Source organism: Ovis aries, chromosome 21 (assembly GCF_016772045.2).
Source record: "Ovis aries strain OAR_USU_Benz2616 breed Rambouillet chromosome 21, ARS-UI_Ramb_v3.0, whole genome shotgun sequence".
NCBI classification, from domain to species: domain Eukaryota; kingdom Metazoa; phylum Chordata; class Mammalia; order Artiodactyla; family Bovidae; genus Ovis; species Ovis aries.
The window spans coordinates 21,821,246-21,847,904 of record NC_056074.1 but is presented as its reverse complement, the minus strand read 5'-3'; the positions used below and the strand labels follow the sequence as shown (position 1 = coordinate 21,847,904).

The 26,659-nt window shown below is 46.1% G+C and overlaps 1 protein-coding gene and 1 non-coding gene across 8 annotated transcripts in view; one reads left to right on the top strand and one right to left on the bottom strand.

Annotated features, from left to right (window-relative positions):
* Positions 1 to 8,795: 8,795 nt before the first annotated feature.
* Positions 8,796 to 26,659, top strand: part of NELL1 (neural EGFL like 1) — a 1,034,396-nt gene continuing 1,016,532 nt past the window's right edge. For all 7 annotated transcript variants that reach the window (XM_060403970.1, XM_060403968.1, XM_042238438.2 and 4 more), the window contains exons 1-2: positions 8,796 to 8,997; positions 20,861 to 20,989. In XM_060403970.1, coding sequence (XP_060259953.1) covers positions 8,943 to 8,997; positions 20,861 to 20,989 — 184 coding nt within the window. In that variant the 5' untranslated portion in view covers positions 8,796 to 8,942. The remainder of the gene's footprint in view (positions 8,998 to 20,860; positions 20,990 to 26,659) is intronic.
* On the bottom strand, positions 23,924 to 23,996 carry TRNAR-CCU (transfer RNA arginine (anticodon CCU)). The gene has a single exon. It is a non-coding gene; the product is annotated as a tRNA-Arg (tRNA).

Here is a 26,659-nt window from a genome sequence, read left to right as displayed (position 1 = left end):
ATGTTGAACTGTGAGGACAAAAGCAATGATCTAGGAATGATGAACCAGAAATCTGAGAAGAGCCTGGCTCCCCGTGGACTTCATAAAGCCACTAAATTAAACCTCACTCAACTCCAGAATGTGCATTTTTTAACCTGACAGAGCCTTAACTCTTGTATAAGTTATCATCTGGGAGTTTTTCCTGTTACAGGAAGGCAGACAGTATCCTTCCTGATACAGGTAGTGAAATGCACTAGGAAGACTGGAAGGAGACCCAGGGAACCTCTGGGAGATGTGGCAGAATTTGACGGTACTTGGCTGCTGAGTAGAACTTTAGAGGCCTGTGACTCTGGAAAGCAGTCTAAAAGCATGGGAAATGAGCATTTTTGTTTCATGTAGATGAGGAGGCCCAGTCTCAAGAACTCACATGAAGGGTTGTTGCCTAAAGTAACTAGAGCAGGCTACCCCTGTTCAAGAACACCTGTCCCATTATGCCATCCCATGGCCTGAATTTCCTCCAGGAGATGGTCATGGCTTTGGGTCACCAGACCTGCTCAAGGATGCGCCATCCTCCCTAACTCAGCGTAAGTACAAAAGGATGCCTTCCTCCTCCTTTTTCTGTGGAGCGATGGCAGCAGTGTTGAGCACAGGGCTCTTCTACCGGGAATAAAGTATCACTTTCAGGCCTGGCAAACAAGGCTGGGTGCACTTTGTGGGCAGCCCAGGGCCACAGGACCATCAAAGGATCCTTCATGGAGGGAAGTTTGAGAGAGTATCAAGGGGGTCTTTCCCCACCCTTTTGGTTTCCATGTGAGGGATTTTCCTTTGATACTCCTGGACCTTTCCTGTACTCCCTGCTTGCTCCACTTTTCATAGATGAGGCAGACAGCCATCGGTCCTCATTTTTCACTGAGTCCTCTTTCACTTTCTCCACCCTGATCGGCGGGAGCAGATGGCTGCGCCAGGATCCAGGTTGGAGGCAGGGAAGATGGCCAGCCCATTTTGGCTTTCATGGGAGGCTATGCTCTCCCAACACTGTCATGTTGATAAAGATGATGCTTGGCCTCTTGCTAACTCATTTATTTCTCAGTTGGTCAGAACTCATGAAGGAAATAGGGCTGCTATGTACTGGTTTCCCACAAGACCTCAACAAGGAGACCAAATCCATAGGCTTTATCCTAGGAAAAGTGGTGTAGCTTAGCAGTTGTTGGTTCACTTTCTCAGCTGTGTCTGATTCTTTTGTGACCTCATGGACTGTAGCCCTCTAGACTTCTTTGTCCCTGGGATTTCCCAGGTAAGAACTGGAGTGGGTTGCCATTTCCTTCTCCAGGGGATCTTTTCAACCCAGGGATCAAACCCATTTCTCCTCCTTGGCAGGCAGATTCTTTACCACTGAGCCAGCAGGGAAACCCAGCTTAACAGTTAAATATACAGATTCTGCAGTCCAGATGCCTGGGTTTGAAACTTGACTCAGGCACTCATTTGACAAATTGCTCAGTTACCATATCTGTAAACTAAGTGTAATAATCCCACATACGTCACTGGGTTGCTTTGAGGAATTTATCCATAGAAAGCACTTAGTGCAGGAACCCATACTTCATTATACTTGAAAAATGAGCCATTATCATTCTGGTTAGGGTCGAGGTGAGGCCTGCTTCTAGCACCTGCTTGAGAATGGGCTTCTGCTTTCCCCTGGTCTATAGGAATGGCCAACATGTGCTTATGTAACACTTAACCTGGATATGTGAACACCTTGGTTCTTATCATCAGAAACTCAAAACTTATCTAAGATCATTGATGTTATGGATTAGGAGGGTTTCATCCAAAAAATTATGGAACAATTTTGTCTATGATGTCTATGTATAGATTTTTCTGTCTTCCTTCAGATTGACACCTCACTTTGTCCTATAAAGTGTTTGAAGCTGCAAGACAGAAAGACAATAGTTAACTTCACAAGACACGGGTCTCTCTTATCTGGATGTCATTGAAACTGACTGTAGTGACTGGAGTAGAGAATGCATATTTTGTGTGTGTGTGTAGAATTCTTATATTCATATAGAAACAGAGGCCCATGCATGGATGTATTCATTCATCCCCTCTTTGCAATTGCATGTGCATTTCAGGAAATGAAAATACCCACCCAGGTCCAGGTGTGCCTAGTTCAAGAGGGTCTGGCGCTTGCTGGGTTGGCAAAGGACACTTGGGAGTTTTCGCACTTCTCTGGACTCTGCCAGTTGATTGGCACTTGGGTTAGTTTCCTAGGACTGTTAACAAAGTGCTGTAAACCGGAACGCTTAAAAACAACAGATATTTAGTCTCTCACAGTGCTGGAGGTTAGAATCTGAAGCCAGGTGTTGGCAGGGCCAGGATCTCTCTGGAGCCTCCAGGGGAGGATCCGCCTCTACTGCTTCTGGCTTGTGGCCCCAGGCGTTCTGCGACTTAGAGCACTTCAGTGTCTGCCTGCCACATGCTTTCATTTGTTAAATGTCTCTGTCTTCACGTGGCATTTTCCTCCTCTTACAAGGACACCAGTCGCAATGAACGAGAACCCACCAAAGACCTCATCTTCACCTGATGACATCAGTAAAGACTCAGTTTCCAAAAAAGGTCACATTCATAAGCACTGGGAGTTAGGATTTAGCATGTGTTTTTTCATGGGGGTGGGGTGGTGGGGCACGGGGGTGGGGGACACAAACCAATCCATAACTATCCTCCATTCTCGTCACTTTTACAAGGAAATGTGTCATGCATCCCTAAATGTGAAGGTAGTTGGAAGGCTGTTTGGACACAGGAGAGTGCCCTGGGGTGAGGGACTGGAGGGCACTAAATGAGATGGAGAGTTTCTCAGCCTTGGATGCTAAGAAGGAGTCTTCCTCTTTCTTCCTCTGTGAAATTCACTGCCCTGCATAGAGTCAGCCGTGGAGCAGCTCTGGGGGCCAGAGGGACAAGGCAGTCTGTTGCCTTGGTGATGGCCAATGAGAAGTGTCCATCCTCCATGCTGCTTCCCGAACAACATCCATTGATTCATCCAACAAATGTTTATTGAGCTCCTAAAATATGCCAAGTCTGTCCTAGGTGGAGAGACACAGTGGTGAACAAGAAAGACAAAAATCCTACTTTTGTGGCATTCTCTGCGGGGGGAGACAGAACAAATGTCAACAAATCAATCGATATTTCAGATAGTACTAAGCACTATAAAAAACTTAAGCAGGGTTAGGAGACAGAGAGCCATGGGCATGACGTGGGAAGCTTCTGTAGGCGGAGTCTCCCCAAGGAGTTGACATTTGAACAGAGGCTGAAGTCATGTGAAAAGTGTACCGCACTAAGATTTATGGAAGCAATGTTCCAGGCAGAGGGGGCAGCAAGTGCAGAGACCATGAGGAAGGAGGGTGTGAACTTCGAATGTTTAAGGAATAGCAAGATTCTGGGGTGAGGAAGGAGGTGAGGGGGAGAGAGCCGGGAAGCTGGGCAGAGGTCTTGTGAGATGTTTGGATTTCTTAAAAATATGATAGAAAAGAGCAAGGGAACTTTTGAGTAAGGGAATGTGGTCTGATTCATGTCTTAAAAAGCCAACCATGCCTGCTAAGGGATGGCTGAATTATAAGGGGCCAGAGTGGAGGTACAGAGAACGATCGGACGTCGAGGGCAAGAGCCAAGGAATGGGGAAGTCATGGATTGGAAGGAGGCAGGAGGAGTGAGGGGTGGTGAGATGCAGTTGATTTGGGACTTTTCTTTATGTCTAAGGGAAAGCAGGGGTTTCCCAGGTGGCCCTAGAGGTAAAGAACCCGCCTGCAAATGCAGGGGGTGTAAGAGAAGAGGGTTAAATCTTTGGATTGGGAAGATCCCCTGGAGGAAAGCATGACAACACACTCCAGTATTCTTGCCTGGAGAATCCCATGGACAGAGGAGCCTGGTGGGCTACAGTCCATGGGGTTGCAAAGAGACACAAATGAAGCGACTTAGCATGAATGCAAGAGAAGGGAAGTCAGGATGACCCTGGGTTATTTGGTTGGAACGCCTGATGAAGGTTGGTGCCATCTCCTTAGAAGACAGCAGGCAGGGAGTTTGAGAGGTGTGTGTGTGTGGTGTGTGTGTGTGTGTGTGTGTGTGTGTGTTATCTGCTCAGTCATGTCTGATTCTTTGTGACCCCATGGACTGTAGCCTGCCAGGCTCCTCCATCCATGAAATTCTCCAGGCAAGAATACTGGAGTGGGTTGCCATCGCCTTTTCCAGGGGATCTTCCCAACACAGGGATCGAACCCCAGTCTCCTGCATTGCAGGGGGATTCTTTACCATCTGAGCCACCAGGGAACACAGTTTGGGAGTAAGGGGGAATTAAAAGTCCTCACTTGGAACACGTTGCAATTTTTTAATGATCATTAAAGAAGTTTTTAAAAAAATAGCTTTTAAAAAACATTTATTTGTTTGGCTTTGTTGGGTCTTAGTTGTGGTGCTTGGGTTTAGCTGCCGTGCAGCATGCGGTCTTAGTTCCCCGACCAGGGATGGAACCTGTGTCCCCTGCATTGGAAGGCAGATTCTCAATCACTGAGCCACTAGGGAAGTCTGTAAAAACAGCTTTATTGAGATACAATTCACATACTATACACTTCACCCAAAGTGTACAAGTCAATGGCTTTTAATATATTGTGAGTATTTGTGAGAGTTTTTCAGCATCATCACAATCAATTTTAGGGCATTTTCATTACCCCGCAAACAAGTCCTGCATTCCTTAGCTGGCACCTGCTAATCTTTCCTTCCCCTTCCCCCTGCCTTAAGCAACTGCTAATCTACTTTTGTCTCTATAGATCTGGACATTTTACATAAAAGGAATAATATGACATGTGGTTCTTTGGGACAGACTCTTTTCACTCGGCATAGTATTTTCAAGATCTATCCCTGTTGCAGCATATATTAGTACTTCATTTCTCTTTATTGCTGAATAATATTCCATTATATAAATGTACTGCCTTCTACTTGTCCATTCATCAGCTAATGGGCATTTGGGCTGTTTCTACTTTTTGGCTATTATGAGTGATGCTGCTATGAACATTTGTCTACAGCTTAGTGTGTGGCCATATGTTTGCAGTTCTTGTGTCTGTACCCAGGGGTAGAATTGCTGAATCATATGGTAACTTTATGTTTAACTGTTTGAAGAACTGTTTCACATTCTCACCAACCAGTATATGAAGGTTCTAATTTCTCCGCTTCCTTGTCAACATTTACTATCTGGCTTTTTGGTTTTAGCCATCCTTGTGGGTGTGAAGTGATATCTCATTGTGGTTTTGATCTGCATTTCCCAGATGGCTAATGATGCTGAGCATCTTTTCATGAGTTTACTGGCTGCTTGTTTTTCTTCTTTGGAGAAAAGTCTATTCAGATCTTTTGCACATGTTAAAATTGGGTCATTTGTCTTTACTGTTGAGTATAATAATTTTTAGTAAGTGCGAGTAGTTTAAATCAGGTATCTTATGCAAATGTGCTCAGTCATGTCCGACTGTTTGCCACTCCATGGACTGTAACCTGCCAGGCTCCCTTGTCCATGGGATTTCCCAGGCAAGAATACTGGAGTGGGTTGCCATTTCCTACTCCAGGGGATCTTCCTGACCCAGGGATTGAACCCATGTCTCTTGTATCTCCTGCATTGCCTGGTGGGTTCCTTACCACTGTGCCACCTGGGAAGCCCAAATAAGATATAGGACTTGCAGATTTGTTTCCTGTTCTGTAGGCTCTCTTTTCACTTCCTGTGATGTCCTTTGAAACACAAATGTTTTCAGTTTTGATGATGTGGCCATATTGCATTTGAGACACATGATGAGTAGTTGAGTATGTATGCCCGGACTCTGAAGGAGAGGTGTGGACTGGAAATGCACCAGGTGAGAATCATCCATGTATCAGCTCAGTTCAGTCGCTCAGTTGTGTCCGACTCTTTGCGACCCCATGAATCGCAGCACGCCAGGCCTCACTGTCCATCACCAACTCCCGGAGTATAGATGGTAGTTAAAGCTATGAGGCTGGATGAGAACACATAGTAGTAACTGTGGCTTGAAGACAAGAAGTCTGGGGTCCATGAGGCTCCCCAATATTTAGAGGTCAGGAAGAAGAGGCAGAGGGATAATCAGAGGAAGCCTCTTGTTCTTAGACAGATCATAGAGGGAGGCCATTCAGAAGGGGAGGGCTGGCTTGGGGTGTGGTATTAGGTAAACTAAGCTTCATCACTGCTTCCATTGAGCATGGGTTCCATTGCAATATCCCAACACACAGCCACGTGGTCCCTTCATCGCCACCATAGAAATTTGCTAGGCGTGCTCTATAAAGGTTACCTTAGGCTACACACTCCAAATTCCCACTCCAGAAGTGCATTTATAGGAGGAGATTGAGGTACTCAGTTATATAGAAAGATTTATGACCTTGTTAAGATTAACACTAGTTCTGCTAATGGATGTGATGCTGCAAAGCTTTGACAGAACATATGCCTTGCTTTATTTTTTAATGGAACACACTGAAAGCTCCATCCCACAGGACCAACTAATTACACAGAGACTTTCAGAGAGAGAGAGAGCTCTAAAGGTCTGACTCAGACCACCTTTTCCCTTGGTTGGGGTCACTGTGACTTCTAGGATTTCTGGGATCAGTAAGACACCTTTGAAACAACAGCTCTAAGCCACAGAGACTGCTCCTACTGAGGTGTATTTAAAATCTGCAGAGAGAGAGGGCTTGGGTCTCACAACACAATGTGGTTTTGGGGAATCCTCATTCACAAGGCCCAGCTCAACTTGAGAAGTCCTATTTTCTGCAACAGGTGTGATTTTAAAGTTAGCTTAAATGTAACATGTTCTGTGTGCATGCTAAATAGTGTCTGACTCTTTGTAACCCTATGGATTGTGACCTTCCAAGTCTCTGTCCTTGGGAATTCTCCAGGCAAGAATACTGGAGTGGGTAGCCATTTACTTCTCCACGGGATCTTCCCAACCCAGGGATAAAACCTGTGTCTCTTACATCTCCTGCATTGGCAGGCAGCTTCTTTACCACTAGCGTGTGATTTTAATTTTAGCTTTAAATGTAATATGCTCCAGGTGGAAGGAGAAAGTCTTGCCTCTGTAGTGAAATCAGACAGTCAATGCAGACAGATCCCCTCTGGGCTCGAGCTGAATCCCAGAAGAGATGGAGAATCTGTTCATGCTCAGCTTTGACATCAGTTTACCTCTTAATCTTTCAGCTCAGCTTAGGGCATGGCAATACACTTCTTTGTTTGCTTCCCTTCTTCTGCCTCAGGTGTTAGATGCTGGAATTTATCTGCTTGTTCATTTCCTTTTTTATCTGCTAAGGGACCACAGTGTAAAGGGCCAAGTGGGACAGTGGCTTGCATACAGGAATATCCAGAAAAATAGGGCAGAGTGTGTAGATAAAAACCTTCTCTCTTAATAAACTGTGTTGCTACTTTGGTGACCTTCAGTGGGGGCTCCTGGGGTCACGGTGATGAAGGGGTTAGGAACAGAAGAAGTAAGAAGGGGATTAATGAAGAGGATTTTTCTTGAACGTTGTAAATGTTTCCTGGAAAATGAGGGAGAGCTTTGTTCAGAGACGTTTCCCTTCTTTGGGATCCCTATCATATCAGAGGGCTGGGCTGGACTCAGAGAGAGGGGACCAGTGTGAGCAAGCCAAGGAGTTTTAAATCATGTGGGGCTCGTTTGGTGTAAATCAAAGGCTCTGTCATGTCTGATTTCACGACTCTGCAATCTAGTTATAAATAACGTTCCTGAAAGGAAGTGCCATGAAACTGGGAGATATTTCTAGGGAAGGCTGGGTTCTGCAAGGGGGTCACATAGAAGCAGGAGGATTGGTCTTCTTGCCCACACTCCTAAAACAAAGTCCAGCCATTCTCTCCAGGAATGGTGTTGGAGAGGGTTCCAGAATAACTGCGGGAGAGGTCAAACCGTGACTGTGAAAGGAGAGTAGTAGGGTTTTTGACAAAACCATCGAGAAACTCACTCAAGGAAAAAAAAAAATGGTTAGGAATTTCCCCTAAGTGGCAGCATCTGCCCTGCAGAACCGGAAGGCTTGCAAATAAAACTCCCCAATTCCCCACCGTGCTTCGCTCGGGCTCAGGGACACTTTTTCTGCACCCCCCTCCCCCGGTCTTAGCGTCCTCTCCCTGAACCCCCAAAGCGGGTCTCCACTCAGAGGGACCCAGCGGAGAGAGGAGACTGGAGGTACAGGTGGTGAGACGGAACTCAGGCATCATCTCCCTACACCCCCCTCCCCAACCAGTCACCTAAGCAAATCCGGAGTAACTGTCCTCCAGGGAGGAGCTGAGGGCGCTAGTTGAGTCCGTCTGGGTCGGGGTTCCCCCGGTGGCGGGGACGCGGGGCGGGGGGGAATCCACCCGCAAGGACTCGGGGTTCTTCGTTTCGACCAAGATGAACTGTGGCAACTTCGGCAGCCCCCACCGCGGCGCCGAGGCAGAGACAGCAGCAGCGGCTCCGCCGGCTCGTCTGGGCTGGAGAGCGTGAAGCTCAGGGAGGGGGTGCCCTGCGCCTCCAGCTCCTCCCTTTTGGCCCCCGGGTCCCGGGACTCCAGCTCCGGCGCTCCGAGTGGTAGCGGCTGCTGCGCCGATCGCCCGGGTCCTCGCCGCGGAGGAGGAGCCGTTGCCAGCGCCAGGCGCAACCTGCCGGAGCGGCCAAGCCCCGCGTTCCCACCCCGGCGCCGAGGCGGGCGCCGCCGCAGCGGGGGCCGGGGTCCGGGCCGGGTGCCGCCGCCCGCGGTGGGGGCGGGCTGGGGGCGGGGCGGCCGGGGCCGCCTTCCCGGGCGCGATCCCTGAGCGCGGCGCCCGGCGCAGCAGAGCCACCTCCCTCGCCGCCCGCCAGCAAGTTTGGCGGCTCGGAGCCCGGCGCGTCTCGGCATCCAGGCGCATTTGTTTCTTCCTGGCTTCCACGCGCCCGCTTTGGCCGGGACCCTTGGGAGCGATGCCGAGGGGTGTGATTTTAGTTGTGTGCTTCTGTGTGTGCGCCGCCAGGACAGGTAAGCACGGCTGGGGCTGTCGGAGGGATGCGGGGAAACGGGCGAGCCCAGCCGCTGTGCCCAGCGCCCACCTCGGCGTGGGGAGGACCTGGAGCAGAGCTCCGCGCCGGTCCGGGGAAGGGCGTGGATGGGTCCCTCGAATCTCTCTGCCCTGCTCCAGGTGAAAGGCTGAGAAGTGGGACTTACAGGCCGGGGGAAGATGCCCCCGAGGAGCAGCCCCCTGCCCGGAGGACGCGGCCTGGCGGGCACAGGGGTGAGGGGCGCGGCCATTCAGGCGCACCCTCCAGCTGCTAGCGACCGGCTTCCGGGTAGAAACCCACATAGTAGGGCGGGCCCGGGAAGCCCACCCCCGTGAACTTGACAGGTGCGGGGGAGTCCGCGGTCTCTGCGCCCTGCTGGCCGGGGCAGGGGCGGCGGCAGGGAGGCGCACCCGCAGAGGGAGCGCTTCCGGCCGGCGGGCGGGCGCTGCTGGGGCGCGGGCGGGCGCGGCGCGGGGTGGGAGCTGCGGACGAGGCTGGGATTCCGAGACCCCTTTTCTCGTCCCCTCCTGCCTCTCCCCCGGGGAACTCCTGAAGTAGTTTTTCTTGCCACTCCCTTTCTCCCCCAGAAGGCAAGACAAATTCGAGGGAATTGGAGCTGTGGGGGCAATCCCAGGGAGATGCTCTTAAGCTCCAAGCCAGTTTTCGCAGACTGTAGCTGCGTGTTGGTGTCGTGGAGGGGAGGTCAGGAAAACGGGCGTAATTTTCTGAAGTCTCCACTTCGTTCTGCCTCCAGGGAAGCAGTTGTGAGGACGTTAAGAGCACCTCCTCTCTCAGCCCTCAGCCTGCATGTCCCCTGGGGGTTTGGAGACCCACTCTCAGCCGCCTTCTCTGGGGAGCTAGTAGTAGATTGGGGAAGGTGGCGGTGGATTGGACGAGGGAATTGGCAAAAATAGGACTCTCCACTGCGGGTGGGAGCGTCGCGAGTTTTTATTCCTACGCTAGGCACCCTCCTAACGTGCGGCAGACTTCGCACCCTAGAGTTGATATGTAGTCATCCCCACTGCTTTTTTCCTCTTTTATCACTCTCGTCTCTCCTCTCTAGAGGCATAGCCTCCTGCCCACGCTAGGGAGCAAGTTTATAGGTAGAGGGCTGGGAATGGGTGCCCGGCCTGGGTGGGCTCAAAAGTTCCCTCCGCTCGCTCCCCAGGCGTCCCTCTTGGGCTGTTAGCAGCCCGCCTGAGGATTCAAGAGTTGGGCGTCCAGCAGCTTCCTGCTGGCCCTTTCCATCTTCCCCAGGACCGAGCAGGCGGCAGCTTTTCCTTTGCTTAATGAAAGCGCGGCGGGTGTGGACTTCTCCAGCGATAAAAAGAATCCCCATCCGTTTTCAGTCTCCACCCGAGAGCTCCCCAGCCTGCCAAGATGCCATGACTGCCCAACCTAGAATAAGCGCTTCTTGAGTTCCGGCCTATATAGGTGGGTTAGTCTTTTAAAGCCAAGAGCACACGAGAAAAAGCTTGCCCCCCGGAAAGATCAGAGCAGTGGGGACAGTGCAGAGTGTGGGCGACCAGCCCTGCTAGTGGAGAATCTGGTGCTGGTGAGCATCTTACAGGGGAACCAAAGAGAGAGAAACTAGGTGGGGCTGGGGTGGGGTGAGATATCTGTCACTTAATTTTCTCAAGTGCACATCGCTACGGAGTATGCCTACGTCCTTTGTTCTCATTACTCCTTTGAAAAGTCGGCCAAAAGTACCTTCGCCAGAAGTGGATTGTGGGTCCAGGGAGCGTTGCTTGTGGAGTTTCTTTAATAACAAAATCTTTTCCCCTTCCCCACATTGAGCCCCTTTAAATCTTGTAAAAATTTGGTTGTAGGGAAGTTTCATTTCTGTGTTCATTCATTCATTCAGCTGAAGAGTTGAGCGCCTTGCTGGGTGCTAGGATTGCTTATGCAAAGAGGAACCGACTTGGTCTTTGACTTCCAGGAACTTACAGCTTAGCTGAGAATCTAGATACTGAAAAGTGTGTTTATTGTACAGTTTGATGGGGCAGAGGGAAGAGAGATGGGATTATAGAAGTCTGCATTAAGGATATAGAGGAGAAATTGTAGAAATGAATTCTGGGGAGGGGTGGTAGATGGTCAGGGAAGGCTTTAATCAGAAGGTAACATTTGAAAGTTGTGTCTTGAAGGATTTTTAGGAGTTTTCCAGGTGGGCAGAGTGGGGAAAGCATTCTAGACAAAGAGCACAGCTTGTCCAAAGGCAAGGAAGAATGGAAGGATCTGCCAATCAGTTGTGCAGTTGCTTAGGGAGCTTGGGTTTTCTGCGCACTTGGTACTCGTTCAAAGAGTACCAAGAGGCTACACATTTCTACTACAGAAATTATCAGAAGAATCAGAGAGACATGGGGGAATTATATCTCAATTCTTTTACTTACAATTTCTTGCAACTTGGGGGATATGATCAGCAGTTTTCTCTTTGATTTTACCTGGGAACCATCATCCCTGCATCACACATCCATCCTCTGAGGTAGCTAAGGCCGGCTCTTAATTAGTTTATCAGGATCCAAAAAGCCAGTTGGAAAGTTTATTTGTCAAGTGGGATAATTGTTGTCTGGGCTGTTAACAGCCCAAGATGAAATAAACACGTGGTTCACTGAGTGAACTGCTCAGATATCACTGCTTTTAATGGAAATGAATAGATGCTATCAGGCACATTTTAATTAAAGCAGCACTGCAGTGCAGTAGCAGTTACATATGAAAAGATCTAATGATAGGTGTCACAGGAAGCTACTTACATTACCTCATTGTTCAGAGAACTTGTTTTAAAGAGTAAAGTGGAGTTAAGATAGGTGTTGTTTTGGTTATTTCTGGGTGAAAAATTCTGAGATTTCCAGGTGCATCACTAATAATGGAAGTTTAGCAGGCTACGATGCTTTCCAGGTGTCTTGGTGGTAGAGACTCTGCCTCTGGAGGAGGTAATAGCGAGCTATTCCAGTATTCTTGCCTGGAGAAGGACAGAGGAGTCTGGTGGGCTACAGTCCATAGGGCCACAAAGAGCTGGACACAACTGAGTGACTGAGCAAGCACACACACACACAGAAGGCCACGGTAACAGCAGTAATAACACATCTTGTCCCTGAGTTTTCTCCAGTGGCCTGAAAGTGTGAATAGTACAAAACTCAGTGATTACTGCCCCATGTAGTCACCAAGGCAATGGGTAGAGGGAGCTCCTAGGGCTGAGTGAATGCTTTGTGCTGCTACCTGCTGGGAAGGAGAGCTTTTTAAAGTACCTCCCTGGCTGTTATTAACTGAGTTGAATAACAGAGCTATGAACAGAAGCTCCTGGCGTCCAGTAATCAAGTGAAATATTGGCTGACTTGGAACAGGCACAGAGGATGCTTCTGGGATATTAAGAAACTTTGCAAGAGTCCAGAGGCCCAAATCCGATCAAATGATTGTGAAATCCTGCTGGTAAATGAGATCTTGGAGCATCTCTCCAGTGAGGTTTGTCCTGCATGGAGCTGGAAAACAGCTGCCTTCATGGATGGTGAGCTGGATTAGGTTTGAAGTGAGCCAGATCCAGGAGGATTTGCTTGGGAGCTTAGGTCCGGGACCCTGGAGGTGGATTGAGTGGGTTTTGGACCTGAATACTCCCTGGTTTGGGCTGAAGAGTGGCCAGCAGCAGCAGCAGGTGTCTTGGGAGATTAGGGTGGAGATTCTGAATCTCAGAGTCAGACCTCAAGTGCCTCTGCAAGATTGACATGCTGCCTTCCAGGTTTTAAAAAAATATTTTTTTCCCCCTGAGGCTCTTTTTATCCTACTTAACTCCAATACCCAGCTTCAGCCATTTATAGAGCAGTTATGACCAAAGTAAAAAACTTATAATAGAATTTCCCTGGAAAGGGCAGGAGCTCCATGCTTGGACGAAAAGCAGAAACATTAAAATAAAAAAAATATCTTTATGGAGCCAACACTCTCATACTATATAAGGTTCAGGTGAAGCCATGCAAATGCTGCCTTATTAATAGCTTTTCCGATTCCTTAGGCAATGGGCAAAGCAGCTTCACTCGTTCTGCTATTGGCATGAGGTATTTTCATCTCGAAGGGAACCACTTAGAGAAAAGAATATTGTATCTGGAAGGCTAATTGATTTTTCTTGTTCTGTTTTGTGGGATGTTTTTATAATAAGAGCAATATAGTCATCTTGAAACCAGGGAAGCCCCTTCATTTGTGGGCTCTAGGGGAAGAGGGCAGTATATTGGGTTGGCCAAAAAGTTTGTTCTGGTTTTTCCAAAAGATGACGCAGAAAAACCTGAACATACTTTTTGACCAACCCTACGGAGAAAAGGAAAGATATAAGCATCTGAATGCAGAGTTCCAAAGAATAGCAAGAAAGCCTCTTCAGCGATCAATGCAAAGAAAGGGAGGAAAACAACAGAATGGGAAAGACTAGAGATCTCTTCAAGAAAATTAGAGATACCAAGGGAACATTTCATGCAAAGATGGGCTCAATAAAGGACAGAAATGGCATGGACCTAACAGAAGCAGAAGATATTAAGACGTGGCAAGAATACGCAAAACAACTGTACAAAAAAGATCTTCACGACCCAGATAATCACGATGGGGTGATCACTCATCTAGAGCCAGACATCCTGGAATGTGAAGTCAAGTGGGCCTTAGAAAGCATCACTATGATCAAAGGTAGTGGAGGTGATAGAATTCCAGTTGAGCTATTTCAAATCCTGAAAGATGATGCTATGAAAGTGCTGCACTCAATATGCCAGCAAATTTGGAAAACTCAGCAGGGGCAACAGGACTGGAAAAGGTCAGTTTTCGTTCCAATCCCAAAGAAAGGCTATGCCAAAGAATGCTCAAACTACCGCACAATTGTACTCATCTCACATGCTCGTAAAGTAATGCTCAAAATTCTCCAAGCCAGGCTTCAGCAATACATGAACTGGGAACTTCCTGATGTTCAAGCTGGTTTTAGAAAAGGCAGAGGAACCAGAGATCAAATTGCCAACATCTGCTGGATCATAGGAAAAGCAAGGGAGTTCCAGAAAAAATCTATTTCTGCTTTATTGACTATGCCAAAGCCTTTGACTGTGTGGATCACAATAAACTATGGAAAATTCTTAAAGAGATGGGAATACCAGACCACCTGACCTGCCTCTTGAAAAACCTGTATGCAGGTCAGGAAACAACAGTTAGAACTGGACATGGAACAACAGACTGGTTCCAAATAGGAAAAGGAGTACATCAAGGCTGTATATTGTCGCCCTGCTTCTTTAACTTCTATGCAGAGTACATCATGAGAAACGCTGGACTGGAAGAAGCATAAGCTGGAATCAAGATTGCAGGGAGAAATAGCAATAAACTCAGATATACAGATGACACCACCCTGATGGCAGAAAGTGAAGAGGAACTGAAAAGCCTCTTGATGAAAGTGAAAGAGGAGAGTGAAAAAGTTGGCTTAAAGCTCAACATTCAGAAAACGAAGATCATGGCTTCTGGTCCCATCACTTCATGTGAAATAGATGGGGAAACAGTGGAAACAGTGTCAGACTTTATTTTTTTGGGGCTCCATAATCACTGCAGATGGTGACTGCAGCCATGAAATTAAAAAACGCTTACTCCATGGAAGAAAAGTTATGACCAACCTAGACAGCATATTCAAAAGCAGAGACATTACTTTGCTGACTAAGGTCCATCTAGGCAAGGCTATGGTTTTTCCTGTGGTCATGTATGGAGTAGGTCATGTATGAGAGTAGGACTGTGAAGAAGGCTGAGCGCCAGAGAATTTATGCTTTTAAACTGTGGTGTTGGAGAAGACTCTTGAGAGTCCCTTGAACTTCAAGGAGATCCAACCAGTCCATTGTGAAGGAGATCAGCCCCGGGATTTCTTTGGAAGGAATGCTGAAGCTCCAGTACTTTGGCCACCTCATGTGAAGAGTTGACTCATTGGAAAAGACTCTGATGCTGGGAGGGATTGGGGGCAGGAGGAGAAGGGGACGACCCAAGATGAGATGGCTGGATGGCATCACTGGCTCGATGGACGTGAGTCTGAGTGAACTCCGGGAGTTGGTGATGGACAGGGAGGCCTGGTGTGCTGCGATTCATGGGGTCGCAAAGAGTCGGACACGACTGAGCGACTGAACTGAACTGAACTGATAGATTCAGTATATGGGTTTCACAAAGTGCGGCCAGAGTGAGAATCCCTTGTATTCCTCTGAGCATGTGGAAGGATTGGGAAAATGGGAGCCATCTGTACCTTTTGTATAAGTCCAGCGAAATTGCGGACCAGGGAAATGGAATGGCCTGGAGGGCTGGTCCTATGAAAGACAGACGCAGCAGGTCCCAGCTGGGCACCAAATATGTGGTGGAGTGTTCATACAGTTATCACTGAAACCTCATGAGGCTGGAAGGCTGGTATTGAAAGTGAAGTGAAAGTCACTCAGTCGTGTTTGACTCTTTGTGACCCATGACCCATACAGTCCATGGAATTCTCCAGGCCAGAATACTGGAGTGACTAGCTGTTCCCTTCTCCAGGAGATCTTCCCAACCCAGGGATCAAACCCAGGTCTCCTATGTTGCAGGCAGATTCTTTACCAGCTGAGCCACCAGGAAAGCCCTGGAGGCTGGTATAATCATCCCCATTTTATGGCTGAGATTAATGAAGCTCTGAGAATTGAAGCAATTTTTTTCCCCTCAAGGGCACAGAGTTATTAGGGGGAGGAGACCAGGACTGAAAGTGGTCCTTAGTTGAGTGTTCCAGATTGAGGGTGCTGTGTTCTCACATGGAGATGGGGATCCAAGGGCACCATTGGGGTGTTCTGCCAGTTCTACAGAACCCAGGTGCCTTTTAGGCTCGTCCAGTTGCAGGGCTCCAAGTCTGGCCTGCACTGGTCATTTATTTTCACAATAATATTGCCTAATAAGCCACCGGAAACTCAAAATAGCATTTATTTTGGTTCATGCATCTGTTGCTTGGTTTGATGATTGGCTCACCTCGGCCAGGTTTGGCTGGGCATCATCCCAAACCCAATAAGGTGTCTGTCCCATGTGTCTGAATCTTGCTGGACTAGTGGCCCATTGGACCATGTTCTTCTCATCGTGATGCAGAGGTTCAAGGGAACAGGCTCCACCACACAGGCTTATTCAAGTCTTTGCTTGTATCATGTTGCTAATATTGTTACTGAGTCCAAGCTCACTGCTCACTGCTTGACAGGCCAATAAATCAGGAGATGAGGTGTTGAGGCAAGCAACAATGACTTTTCTTGGAAAGCTGGCAGACAAAGAAGATGGCCGACTAATGTCTTAAAATAACCATCTTATCAGGGTCTGGATGCCAGTTTCTTTTATAGAGCATGTCTTAGTCGTTGTGCAGGTTGGAAAAGAATTTCCAGACATGAGACAGAATGAGAGGAGAATAAAGTCTATTAGAGTGGGAGGTGCCATTAGAATAGAGGGCCAGCTCAAGGGACAGCCGACTGCTTTTGTGGGCTAGTAGCCAATTTTTATAGCCTCAAAACAGAAAATTCCTACTGGAATGATGGCATTAGGTGATTGGTTAGGATGCTATAGGGTGGGTAATAGGGTGGTTATTTTACCTAATATGGGGTCAGGGAACTGGCTGGTTTAGATCCAGAGGCTCATGGCAATAGTTGGTATGGGGCATGATCAGTTCCAGAGATTTTTATCCTGTGACCTTGGTACAGGGTTCCACGGAACAGAGTAGAGGAGGTGAGGAAGTAAAGTAAAAAGGTCATTAATCTTGCAAATATCTCCTGGAATGACCAGCCTTGGGAAGGGGATGTGTCAATTTCCTTTTTCTTGCAGCCATTCACACTTGCAACCAGTGGGTAGACAGGGTCATGATGTTTCCCTGAACAAAAGCACTCTGGTTTAGCGTTCAGTTAGAGGGACAGGTTCCCTGAGGCAAGCCATTATGTATAGACAGTATTCTTTTATTGAAAAAAAGCAACAGGAAGCAAAGGTTAAAGTAAAAGAAACAGATCCAACATATAGTCAGATTTTATTCTTTCTTATAACTACATCCTAATGAATCAAACAAGTCACTTGACCAGGCTCAAAGTCAAGGGATGGGGAAGTTTATTCCCACTCTATGCTAAGGATCTGCATGCTGCTGCTGCTGCTGCTAAGTCGCTTCAGTCGTGTCTAACTCTGTGTGACCCCGTAGATGACAGCCCACCAGGCTCCGCCATCCCTGGGATTCTCCAGGCAAGAACACTGGAGTGGGCTGCCATTTATTTCTCCAGTGCATGAAAGTGAAAAGTGAAAGTGAAGTCGCTCAGTCGTGTCCAACTCTTTGCGACCCCATGGACTGCAGCCTACCAGGCTCCTCCGTCCATGGGATTCTCCAGGCAAGAGTACTGGAGTGGGGTGCCATCGCCTTCTCTGAAGGATCTGCATAGCCATATAGCAAAAAGTGTGGATATGGGAGGGGTAAAGATTTGAAGCCAATAATTCAGTCAACCATATCCCTTTAAAAAAATTTCCTTGGCTTGATTTGGGATTCCCTGATAGCTCAGTTGGTAAAGAATCCACCTGCAATGCAGGAGACCCTGGTTTGATTCCTGGACTGGGAAGATCCCACTGGAGAAGGGAAGGGAAAGGCTACCTGCTCCAGCATTCTTGGGCTTCCCTGGTAACTCAGTTGATACAGAATCCGCCTGCAATGCGGAAGACCTGGGTTTGATCTCTGGGTTGGGAAGATCCCCTGGAGAAGGGAAAGGCTACCCACTCCAGGATTCTGGCTTGGAGAATTCCCTGGACTGTATAGTCCATGGGGTTGCAAAGAGTTGGACACAACTGAGCAACTTTCACTTTCTTTGGCTTGAATTCCATCCAGACCTCTCATGGTATTCCCCAGATATGCATATTGTCTGAGATCACTGTACCCAAAGCAGTGATCATGCATCCACTTTTTGGTTAATTCTGTGGGTCCTAAATTCAGGGTGTGACATATACAAGGCCTTGTGCAAGGCACTGAGACTACAGGAATGCTTGCTTCGTCTTGGGTCCAGGAAGGGTCCAACTTCCTGTCCAGAGCTCGACCAGCATGGAGGTCCTCTGAGATCACTCTTAATCTCTGCCATATAGGTATAGAGCACTATAGGTTAAACTGAAATATTAATTGCTTTTCTTCCTTTCCAAGATGATCATTGAACTGCTGATATCTGTTTGCTTGGAGAAAAGCATCACCAGTCTCAGTGAGAGGCATCCAGTGCTGTGACATTGGCTGGTAGATGCCCATTGGCTTGGTGCTTCTTTGCACAGAGTAGGTAGTTGGTCGGTCATCAGTCTTTGTGAATTGAGTCTGTGTCAGACAGGTAGGATGGACTGATGTAAATCAGAGCACATCCCACTCTTTCCCCCTTAACACATACCTGAAAGCCCTCTAATGATTGTTGTTGTTTAGTTGCCAAGTCATGTCTGACTCTTTGTGATCCCATGGACTGTAGCCCAGCAGGCTCATCTGTCCATGGGATTTCCCAGGCAAGAATACTAGAGTGAGTTGCTATTTCCATCTCCAGGGGATCTTCCTGACCCAGGGATCAATCCTGAACCTCCTGCATTGGATTCTTTACCACTGAACCACCAGGGAAGCCTCATCTCTAATGATGCCGCATTGCAATTAGAATACTCTCTCTCTCCTTGTTGCAGTTCACAAGGCAGTTCCTACTCAGGGGCCCTGCTTTCTACCGCTGTCCCTCTGGCCCACTCTGCTCTGACCACAGCAGCCTTTTGTGTATTTCCTGAACATGCCAAGTTTGTTTCTGGTTTGCATTTGCTGTTCTCTCAATAAATAGAAAGCTTCCCCCCACCCCAGATCTTCCCTCCTGGAATGATCGCCAGCCCCTATAGTCATTAAGGTTTCTGCTCAGAGGAACCTTCCTCTACCATCCTTTTTAAAGCCTCCATGCAAGCTGCTTTCTATTTCATAACTCTTATTTTCTCATAGCTTTTAGTTTCTTTGCGGCATTTCTTGCCATCTCGGGCTTCCCTGGTGACTCAGACGGTTAAGAATCCGACTGCAATGTGGGAGACCCGGGTTCAGTTCCTAGGTTGGGAAGATCCCTTGGAGGAGGGCATGGCAACCCACTCCAGTATTCTTGCCTGGAGAATCCCCTTGGACAGAGGAGCCTGGCGGGCTACGGTCCATGGAGTCACAAAGAGTCAGACACAACCAAGCACACACACAAGCACATTGCCATCTCAAATTATCTTATTTATCTATTTGCTTACTTGCCCTCTCTTCACCTGCTGCCTTAGGAATGTGCTCAGTGAGGCCAGCTCCAGTGCCTTGTTTGTTACAAGGAAAGCACTCAGTCACATTTGTTGAAAAACACATGGGTGAATGAACGGCTGAATAAATGACTTGTCTTTGGCTAAACTGGTCTCGCATTTGGCTGTATTTGGAAGGGGGAAAACTTACAACTTCAGTTTAGAGGACAAGGGGAAGCCTGACAAAAACTGAGAAGGTGGCTCTATGCACAGTGCTTCTCATTTCACCCTTTGTCCACATTGGAGATGACAGGCTTTGGCTCCCAAGACCCTTCCCTGAGCCACCTTCCATCGATGGAAGCCTAGATTGCTGCAGCAGTCTTTGTCTCCAAATGGGAAAAGAGTGAGGAGTGTGTAGATTTCCTTCTGCAGGTCTATGGGGAAAGGGGTGAGGGTGGGAGGACAGATGAGGTTGTCACAGGGCGTGATGTCCTGAATGAAATGCACTCGGTCTCTCTGGGACAAGCTCTCCAAATCTTGCTTTAGTGACTACGTTACCACCAGACAATCGTTGACAGCTGTTGCTGATTAAAACGTCTCCAATTGTGCAATCAGAATTGCGCTATTGAGATGCTAAGTGTAGACAGACACAGCCTTTAGGAATGGCTTAAACAGAATCCCTTGGAGTGATTGCTAGTCTTATTAATATATATAACTGGAAGCCACTTCGCAGTCGTGAGCGAATCATTCTACAGAGCACCGTGTAGATGGGAGACAGGTTCGAGGATTTGCCTTTATCAGACCAGATGATGGAGGCTCAGGGCCCTGTTTCTCTGTGCCCTGTAATTCTCCAACAAGAGTTGTCAGGGAGTCTAACTTGTCAATGACCCCCTTGAAATGTACACCCGTCGTTCTGGGGATTCCCTTTCCTGGCCAGGCCCCCTGCCACTCCTGACCAGCGGGGACAGCATCCCTCCCATTTCCTTCTTCTTTATCACACACGTGGGTGCCTGATTAACAGTGCTCTGCAGAGGTGTTTCCTGGTGACGATGGTGTCAGATGTCATTACTGCATCAGTCTGAACAGGAAGATCAGGGCCACAGTCCTGTACCCATCGTCCCTAAATTGAGAAAAGCTCAGAAACCCGAAATATAGCTCGCTTGGCAGCAAAACCTACCCTGAGCTGAACTCCTTTGGTGGCAAAACTTGACTTAAACTGATATGAGGCTGTGTATAGTCTTTACTTGTACCAATTAGAAGGACACACCATACTTTTTGCTTTAGAAATACTGTGTTTGGTTATGGGGTGCTGATGTAGACTTTGTTGAAGGTGTTACATAAAATGAGTATATGGGCCAAATTAGCTTTCCAACAGATGATGCATTCTGAGTTCTGAAATATATTTGGCCCTGAGGGTTTTGCATAAGGGATTATCAATCTGTAGCGGGGATGGGAAAGGGACGAAGAAACCACAGTATCAGTGGGATGATGGAGCAAAGAGTTGCCTTCCTTTTCCATCTAGGAAAAGAGTGTCTCCATGCACGCATCACTGGCTTCTTGGTAGTCCCTGCCACTTCTGTTCTATGTAGTTTCGAGCAAGTCTGCATTTTCAGACAAGATGGCTCTCTGTTCCTTTTCAGTGGTGGGCTTTGGGATGGATCCGGACCTTCAGTTGGATATCATCACGGAGCTCAACCTTGTGAACACCACCCTTGGGGTCACGCAGGTGTCCGGACTGCACAACACCAGCAAAGCATTTTTATTTCAAGGTAAAGGCATCTCTCTCCTTTGCATGGGGTCAGGACTTGGGGAGGAATTTGGGGTCTGCCTGGGGCGTGTTCCTCTAGAGTGTATTTGTTGGGTGATCATCTCTGTTACTTCTCCTATGTTATCGCCATGAGGAATGTTCAGAGATGCTGAGGGTGCTTAGACATTTGAGGGGTGTTCTGAGGGTATAAGAGGGGCAGAAGTGGTCATGGTGATGGAATATTTGGCTTGGCAGTGATACATATCCCAGGGGATTTTAATGGGGGATCTGAAGTGGAATGAATTTGTAAAGTCCTTGAAAGCCACTGACCAGTCATATTTTTTCCACAGGATATTTTTTCTACTGTTATCCATATGCTTACCTATATCTATTAATGCATGTATTCCTATTCTTCTATCTGCATCTCTCATTAATCAGTGGACCATGCACACAGAGGACATTTTATGGCTGCAGTGTCTTAGGGGAACAGCTTACTTGGTTCTGCCTGCTATAAATCTGACTACAATTTGTTAAATTGTTCAACAAGCATTCATCAGGGCAGTATAGTGCACTTCTTAAAAGCCCGAGCCCTGGAGCCTGACTGCCTAGAATCAGATTCCAACCCTATCATTTACTGACTTTGCGGCGTTGGACGACTCCTTAGCCTGACTCTGCCTATATCCTCATCTGAAATAATAGTACCTGCATCATGGGACTATTACAGTGATTGAGGAATGAATCCGTTAGAGTGGTTCAAACAGTGCCTGATAACACAGTAAATTCCCAGGAAGTACTAGCTGTTCTTATGGAACCCTTACTGTATACCAGGTACCATGCTAATAGTGGGATTATTAACAGGATGGGGAACATGTGTATATCTGTGGCGGATTCATGTTGATGTATGGCAAAAGCAATACAATATTGTAAAGTAATTAACCTCCAATTAAAATAAATGAATTTATATTAAAATAAAAAAAAAGAAAAAAAAGAATAAGTAAATAGAGTGAGGGAAACAGTCATTACACAAGTAATTACTGACTTCCAAATGGCTATACTTATCTTGAGGGAGATGTATAGGTTGCCAAATAAGAGTATACAGGGAGATCTGATTTAATGGGTGTGGGGAGATGGTAGTGGTCAGGGAAAGGCTACCCTGAAAAAGTGATGTGTCAGCAGAAGAGGTGGGAGCTCAGAACATTCTGGGCAGTAATGGTATGTATGAAGGTCTTAAGGCAGAAACCAACAGGAAGACATTTAGCATGGCTAAGGTGGTGAGCGGCTAGAGAGGTTGGCACACGGTCACATGGGCCCTGTAGGCAGAACTGACATTCAGCTGATGTCCATCCATGGGCTTGGTGTGCTGACGCTTATGGCCAGTGTCCATTCTGATAGGCGGGGGGCCATGTACTTGTTAACTATTTCAAATATTACCCAGGCTCTTGTTAGTTTTCTGCTTTACTCTCAGATCAGTGGGGGCCTTTGATGAGTTGAAGCAAAAATGCCTGGCGGGCTTCTTTGAACCAAGCCTTTTGTGAAGATAACAAAAGGATTATTTTAGAGTGACTGAACCGACATTATGGGATGATATATATATCCTGTGCAGAGAACTTCAGTCTTGTTAACAATATACTGCACATCTACGGATCCTATATAGTAATATATAACAAGGCTACAGATATGTTAATTTCCACTCACTTTTAGGAATCAGTGAAGCAAATAGATTGGGCATGCTTAAGAGCAGACAGACTGGGTTAGTTTTCTCTTTGCATTGTGCAAGATCTGTTCACTTACTATTGAGAGACCATCCCACTCTTGATTTGAGAGGCGATGCTGACGCTTTGTCAACAGAGTTGTTATGGAAGCCTGGATCATCTCTACACTTCATGAAAGCAATAGTCTTTCTATCTAAATACCCCTACATCCCTACGGCCAAGTATTGTGCATGGTAGATAGTAGGTGACGAAGAAGCATTTTGAACTGCATTAAAATTCCCTCTGTCCAATGTGCTCTTTGAAAGGGTTGCTGCCTGCTTTATACACTAATCTAGTCATTTACTCATTTATTTATTCCCTAGGCTAGATCTCTGCTCTCTAATTTGTGTGTTCTCTGCTTCTGGGATGTCTACCATGCTCCAACAATAGGGAGAGATTTTCAGCCTCTTTGGTGGGAAGAATAACTGTATCACGGGAGTTTGACTGAGGAGGGCTTTCACTAATTAGGGCCCTTGTGATTGCATTACTTGGATAATCCACAGTAATCTCTCCATCTCAGGATCTGTAATCTGTAAAGTCCATTTGGCATGTAAGGTAACATATTTCATATATTTTGGCAATCAGGACATTGACATTTTTAGGGAACTATTATTTTGCTTAGCACAACGTCTGCCCACTGGCCCCTCCAAATTCATGTCTACTCCACATGAAGAGTCAATGAACCCCATCCCAGTGTCTCCCAAGGTCTTAATCCATTATACCATCAGCTCAAAGTCTAAAATCTCATCCACTCATTAGCTGAAAAATTTCTAGTCTCACTGTCTAAATAATCTAAATCAGATATGAGTGGGACTCTGAGTATTTGCTGTTTTGGAGCAAAATTTTTCTTCATCTGTGGATCTGTGAAACTAGAAAAAAGTAATCTGCTTCCAAAATATAGTTGTGTGACAGGTATAGGATTCCAGTTATAGAAGTTCCTATCCAAAAGGGAAACGTAGAAAGAAGAAAGGGGTCACCGGTCCCAAGAAAATTTGAAATCCAGCAGGACAAACCCCACTGGGGATTAGGGCCTGAGGGTCATCCTCTGTGTTCCTTGGCTCTGCCTTCTAAGTTTATGACTTGTTTCTATGAATCATTCTTTTTCATGAAAAGTAGCATATGTTTATAGTTTGATAGTTTTTTTAAAAAAATTACTTTTAAATATTTGACTGTACCCGGTCTTAGTTGTGGCATGGAAGATCTGGTTCCCTGACCAGGGTTTGAACCTGGGCCCCCAGCATTAGGAGCACGGAGTCTTAGCCACTGGACCACCAAAGAAGTCCCTATAGTTGAGTAGTTTTATCCACCTATTTCTTGCCTATAGAATCTGGGGCGTCCATCAGCCTATTTCATCTTCTTCCTGTTCCCTTCAGTCCTAGGTGGCAGCGTTTCTCTGGTATAACATTCTCAAAAACTTGGAGGGTTTCCTGTCCATGAGACAAAAGCCTCCTTTACAGACCTTTCCAAGAAATTCCATCTCTGTTATATTTCTGACTTCCGCTGGGATGGCTGAGGGGATCCCTGAATTACAATTCTGATCTCTTCAAAGCGCCCTCTGGTTGATTGAATATTCTGACTGTTTTGATCTTTCGGAAGTACTAGCAAAAAGTGGTTTAGCCACATCCTTGGCTTCCTTCCAGAGCAGACTTTCCTGACAGTGATTTTCCCAATTTTATTGTCTTTTCAATCTGGATAGGCTGGGAATTTTCTATACGATCAGTCCTGGTTCCTTTTTGCTAAACGGCTCTTTGCTTAATCTTTTTCCTCTCACTTTTTTTCTGTATGCAACAGACAAACCAGGCTGCGCCTTCAACACTGGAAATCAGAAGTAAAAAATAGACTTTAAAGAGCTAAAATCAATGTGTTGGCAGAGCTGTGTTCCTTGCATAGCCACTATAGGCTAATCAGTTTGTTGTTTTTCCGGCTTCCAGCAGCTGCTACGTCCCTTCACTTGTGGCCACATCGCTTCAGCCTCTGCTTCTATTTCACATTTCCTTTTTTCTGTTTCTGTCATGTTTTCTTCTCTTGTACTGACTCTTCTGCTCCTTCTTTTCCCCTCTTACAAGGACCCTTGTGGGTCCTTTTCCCTATATTGGGCCCACCTGGATAATCTAGGATAATTTCGTCATTTTAAGATTCATAACTCTGTCACATTTGCAAAGGCTTGTGCTGTGTAAAGTAATATATTTATAGGTTTTGGGATTAAGATGTAGAGATCTTTTGAGGGTAGGGATTTAATTTTGTCTACCGTAGGATCACTGCTCACTGTTGGGCAGAAATATGAGCAATAGGATATTTCCAGAATATTCCAGATAAGTCCTTCTTTCTAGTGCATCATTGTCCAACAGAAATATAAGTAAGTGAGTCATATCTTTGATTTCAGTTTTTGTAGTAGCCATATGAAACATGTAAAAATCAAGTGAAATTGATTTTAGCTATACATTTATTTAACTCAACATATGAAAAATATTATCATTTCAACATAGGGTCAATATAAGAAAATTGTTAATGAGATATTTTATATTTTTTCAAAGTAAAAAATCTCCTCTATAATTTATAGCTACAGTATACAGTAGATTTGCCAAGTTATTCCATATATAATTTTAAGTATCATTAAAAAATTTAACAGCTTTGTTAAGATGTAATTGGGTTATAATAAACTGTGCTTATTCACACTGTACAGTTTGTTAATTTTGATATGTGAAAACACCAGTGAAATTATCATCACAATCAAGATAATGAACATAGCTATCACCCCCAAAGTTACCTCTCTTTAAAATAATCCCTCCTTTCTGTATTTCAGCCTCTACCCTCAGGTAACCACTAATCTGCTTTCTGTGAATATACAGTAGTTAGCATTTTCTAGAAATTTTATTTGAATAGAATTATACAGTGTCTACTCATTTTAGGAGGATCTAAATTCTTTCATCTATTATAGTTATTTCAAGACTTGTAATAACATGTAAAGTGCTTTTCTTATAGCCAGTATATATAGAAGAGTCTGTTTTTTAAACCAGTATGTCAATCTCTGTTCATCAAGGTTAGTTAGGCCATTTATATTAATATGATTATTGATATGTGGTTTAGTTGCTAAGTTGTGTCTGACTATTGCGATCCAATGGACTGTAGCCTGCCAGGCTCCTCTGTCCATGAGATTGTCCAGGCAAGAATACTGGAGTAGGTTGCCATTTCCTTCTCCAGAGGATCTTCCCGACCCAGGGATTGAACCCGGGTCTGCTGTATTGCAGGCAGATTCTTTACCAACTGAGATACAAGTGAAGTCCGTTTATTGACAAGGTCATACTTAAATCTATGTTTTTGTTATTTGTTTTCTACCTGTCTATTCTTTATTTCTCCCCTCCCCCCTTATGGCTTCTTTTAGATTAATTGAAAATTTCTTATGATTTCTGTTTTAATCTCTTTTCTTGGTTTACTCTTTGTTTCACTATTTTAGTGTTGTCTTAGGGTTTATAAGGAGAAGGCAATGGCACCCCACTCCAGTACTCTTGCCTGGAAAATCCCACGGGCGGAGGAGCCTGGAAGGCTGCAGTCCATGCGATCGCTGAGGGTCGGACACAACTGAGCGACTTCACTTCACTTTTCACTTTCACGCATTGGAGAAGGAAATGGCAACCCACTCCAATGTTCTTGCCTGGAGAATCCCAGGGACGGGGGAGCCTGGTGGGCTGCCATCTATGGGGTCACACAGAGTTAGACACGACTGAAGTGACTTAGCAGCAGCGGGGTTTATAGCATACATCTTTAAATGATGACAGTGTACCTTCAGGTGATACAACTTAATGTGTATAGTAAGAATATTTTGATGGTAGACTTCCCTCCCCTGACACTGCACTATTGTTGTTCTACATTTTACCTTATGTTATCAACTCCATACTACATTGTCGTTATTTTTGTTAGTCAATTCTCTTTTGAACATATTT